At 49.9% G+C, this 3,671-nt stretch overlaps 1 protein-coding gene across 1 annotated transcript in view; it reads right to left on the reverse strand.

Annotated features, from left to right (window-relative positions):
• Positions 1–2,012, reverse strand: part of TMEM173 (transmembrane protein 173) — a 5,216-nt gene extending 3,204 nt beyond the window's left edge. Inside the window, exons 1-3 of the mRNA XM_006866139.1 lie at positions 1,786–2,012; positions 1,421–1,604; positions 1,050–1,158 (exon numbers count right to left, since the gene is read on the reverse strand). Coding sequence (XP_006866201.1) covers positions 1,050–1,158; positions 1,421–1,604; positions 1,786–2,012 — 520 coding nt within the window. The remainder of the gene's footprint in view (positions 1–1,049; positions 1,159–1,420; positions 1,605–1,785) is intronic.
• Positions 2,013–3,671: the final 1,659 nt, after the last annotated feature.

Raw genomic sequence — 3,671 nt, forward strand, 5'->3', positions numbered from 1 at the left:
GGTATGCCCTTTGTCTTGTTTGAATGATTGTATATTCCTAAATGTTAACAGAGGGCATAGAAGCAAATACTATTGAATGATGAAGCATGCAGGGGATTATAATCATTGCAATGAAACGAATACGATAGGATGAGTGTAAAATTGATGTTCCCCCATGTAAACTATCCCTCAATTCACAATAAAAGCGTTAAAAAAAATTTTTTTTAAAGCTTATAAAAGAGATGGTTGTACTTAAATATTGAAAATAATAATAATAAAGGCTAGGAGACAGAGCATCCAGGAACCCTTATCACCCCTGACTTATTCCCACCACCACTCTCCTTACCATAGGAGCTCTTCCCCCCACCCCGCCTGCACACCTTCCTTCCCCAGATTTCTGTGTCAGCCCTATTCCTATTTCCTTCAGAGCTCTGAGAAGCAAGTAGAGTCTGGGCAGCTGAGATTCCCAGGTGTGCAGGGCCAGGCCTCTAGCTCCAAACTCATTTTCCTAGTTGAAGCTCTGATGATCAAGGGAAGACCCAGCTAGGAGTGAAGGAGCCATAGTCTAAGCGTACTGATCAGAGGAATGAGACACATGGAGTCCACAGCGGAGTGATTAAGGGATCAGGGTCCGGACAGACCTAAGTTCAAATTTGTCTTTTCTCACCGTGTGTGAGTGAGACACACACAGCTGTGGGACTTTGGGCATGCCAATTTACCCCTTGAAACAACTTTCTTATCTGTAAATATAGGGTGGTGACTATCCCTTTCTCACAGAGTGTGAATTTAAAGAGAAAATGCACAGGGAAATTACAAAGCATGTAAGATAATTAGTTTAAAAATGTATAGATAGATGACCTGAGACAAGGCTCGGAGTCCCTGTTCATTAACATAAATCAGACACAGTAATAAATAACACCCTTCATGCTCACAAGGCTGCTTTAGGAATCAGATGATTTAGTTGACATGAGAATGCTTTTAAAAATACATTGAGTTCTGGAAACACAAGAGGCTGTATATCTTATTGTGTGTCTGGTAGGTCTAGAAATGTCGGGGAGGGGATGACCCACCTGGAAGGATCAGCTGAAGGTACCCGATGTAATATGACCATGCCAGCCCGTGGGCCACGCTAAAGTTCCCTTTTTCACAGACTGCAGAGACCTCAGCTGGGGTCAGGCCCTATGGACAGTAGGATGGGGTAGGGACCTCCATGAAATATATCCAGAGCTCTTCTCTTCCAAGAGGACTTCCCAAGTTATTGCAGACTTGCTCCCTTCTCCCACAGTAGATCCTGCTGTTCCAGGACATTATTGGCTCCATTCCAAGGATTCCAACCCTTAAATGAGTCCCAGAGCTTGCCCTCTCCACTCCTAGTCAAACTTAACGTGGATCATACTAAGCCTCCACTTTGACAGACCCTCCCCTTTCCACTATATCCTACCTGGAGGTTCAGGAGGATGTTCACAGACTGCAATAGGCCCAGGAGGGCAAGCATCCAAGTGAGGGGCAGGTCGTCCATGTTTGGGAGGGAGAAGTAGAAATAACAGGACAGTAGCAGTAAGGCTCCACGTCGGATGGGACAGCCCACACAGGCCCGCATAGCCCTCCAGTAGCTGCCCTGGTACCTGCAGGGGACAGCCAAGCCCCAGACCCCAGGCCAATTCAGTTTCCATACACTAAATTCACTCACACTCACCAGTACCCACAACCCTAAACACCACGCTCCCCTCAGAAAGGCTTAAGGAGGGATACATGCTGGGTGCCCAATCACCACCGCTAGGAGTAACTGTAACCGCAGAGAGTCACCTGGAATGGATGTGACGCAGCTCCTCAGCCAGAGTGCAGACCTCCTTTAGCAACAGTCCCATTTGCAGGGAGGCTAGGTGGAATATCAGCCACTGGAGAGTGTGGTCTGATGAGTCCCCTAGCCACCAAAGGGCCATTAAGCAAGCGCTCAACAGGACTAAGGCTGCCTTCTGAATGCCATGACCTCTGTGCCGAGGGATGGACGAATGTAGGCTGGAGTGGGGCATCTGCAGTCATCAAGAAACACGGTCACTTGCCTACCTTCCCAGGACCGAGGCACTGGCTGGCCTCCTTCCCCCTGCAGCAGTCTCCCTTCCACTCCCCCACAACCCCCCACCTCCTACCCCCCCTACTCCCCACCCCACCCCACCCCACCCTGGCTCCCTGCCCCCGCTGTCCACCCACATCAGAGGCTGGTCTTGGAGACAGCTCTTGTGGTCAGACTGGGCCTGCACCATCCCAGGGCTCCTGTCCAGGAGCAGTTTAGAGAAAGCAGAGCAGGTGGGGAGAAGTACACACCCATGCAGACATGCTCCCCTGGACCCCTAGTGAGGGCACACGTGTGAGGAAAGAAGGCAGGGATGCCCCAGACCCAGACCTGAAGACCCTGCCCACCCAGGGACCCTTGGGGCTTGGGTTCCCCTCCATCAGAATCCCCTTCAGAGTGACCTTTGTGAACAAAGTAGAAAACCAGAGTTCACAGAGTCAGGGCAGGGCAGCCAGAAGGTGCTCACTCAATTCTGTGCTCCTGCCCCATCCCACACTCCCACACCAGGCTTCAAGCTCCAGTTGAGCTGCTCATCTTCTTACCTGACCACAAGTTGATCCTTGAAAAGTGACAGAGAGGAGAAACTGGGCTCAACAGCTCCCAGAGACCCAGGACGGCTTCTCTAGCAGGAGCAGCCTGAAAATGGAACATTAAAATTAATTGCCGTTTTCCTCACAACAATGCATCCCTGGCATCTCACCAGACTGAAGTCTTTGGTGTGATGGGGAAGGGGTACTTCCTGCTGTCAGAGAGGGAGTAGGGGCCCTCCCAGAGGCCCTCAACTCCCCCGCCCCAAGGCTCTGTGGGTTGTGTCTGAGTCTAGGGGTGGGGCATAAGACTTGCGAAGAACCCCTTGCCGTTCTCCCGTTCTCTTTTGCTACCCACAGAGGGTAGGTCTTGTGCCCTGGGGGTGGGGTGGAGGTGGTGTCACTTGAGGGGAGCGCCAACGAGCAGTTTCTGTTCACCATCTCCAGCTGTGTGAGAGCGATCAAGTTAAATTTAATTGCCATCCTCCACCCTCAAACTGCAAGTCTTCAGAAATTCACTCACCAGTACACTAAACACCACGTCCCCTCAATCCCCCAAACTCCACCTATTAACCACTCTCACGCGCTCAACCAAAGGGAATACATACACATGATATGATGCTGCCCTTTCTGATAATTTTTATTCTGGTTTCCAGATGCATATTTTCTTTTTCTAAAGATGGTGACATCAGGAAAAAGGCGGGGAAAATGAACAAAGTAATTTCCTGTAACCCGAGCCTTTCCAGCTTGGTGGGAGCTGGAGGATTGCAGAGCAGGGAGATTTGGCTTTTACAGGAAGTGGCAACGCCTGTGACTTCTCAGCGAGAACTCTGCGGTTCCAGCCAAAACGGCAGTCGTGTGGTACCATACAACAGACATTTATGCCAAATGTTTACAAAATGTATTATTTCATTTAATACTCTGGTAGGTATAATGTTATTCCCATTATGCGATGGGTAATCAATCTGAGGTTCATGATCCCACAGCTAGTAAGTGAAGGAGTGGAGACTTGAAGCCAGGTGGGGTTCTCTAAAGCCCAGCGTGCTCTGTGCCTTGATTTCATGGGAGGGGATGGAAGGTGCCAGGACCAA

Source organism: Chrysochloris asiatica, unplaced genomic scaffold (assembly GCF_000296735.1).
Source record: "Chrysochloris asiatica unplaced genomic scaffold, ChrAsi1.0 scaffold00087, whole genome shotgun sequence".
NCBI lineage: Eukaryota > Metazoa > Chordata > Mammalia > Afrosoricida > Chrysochloridae > Chrysochloris > Chrysochloris asiatica.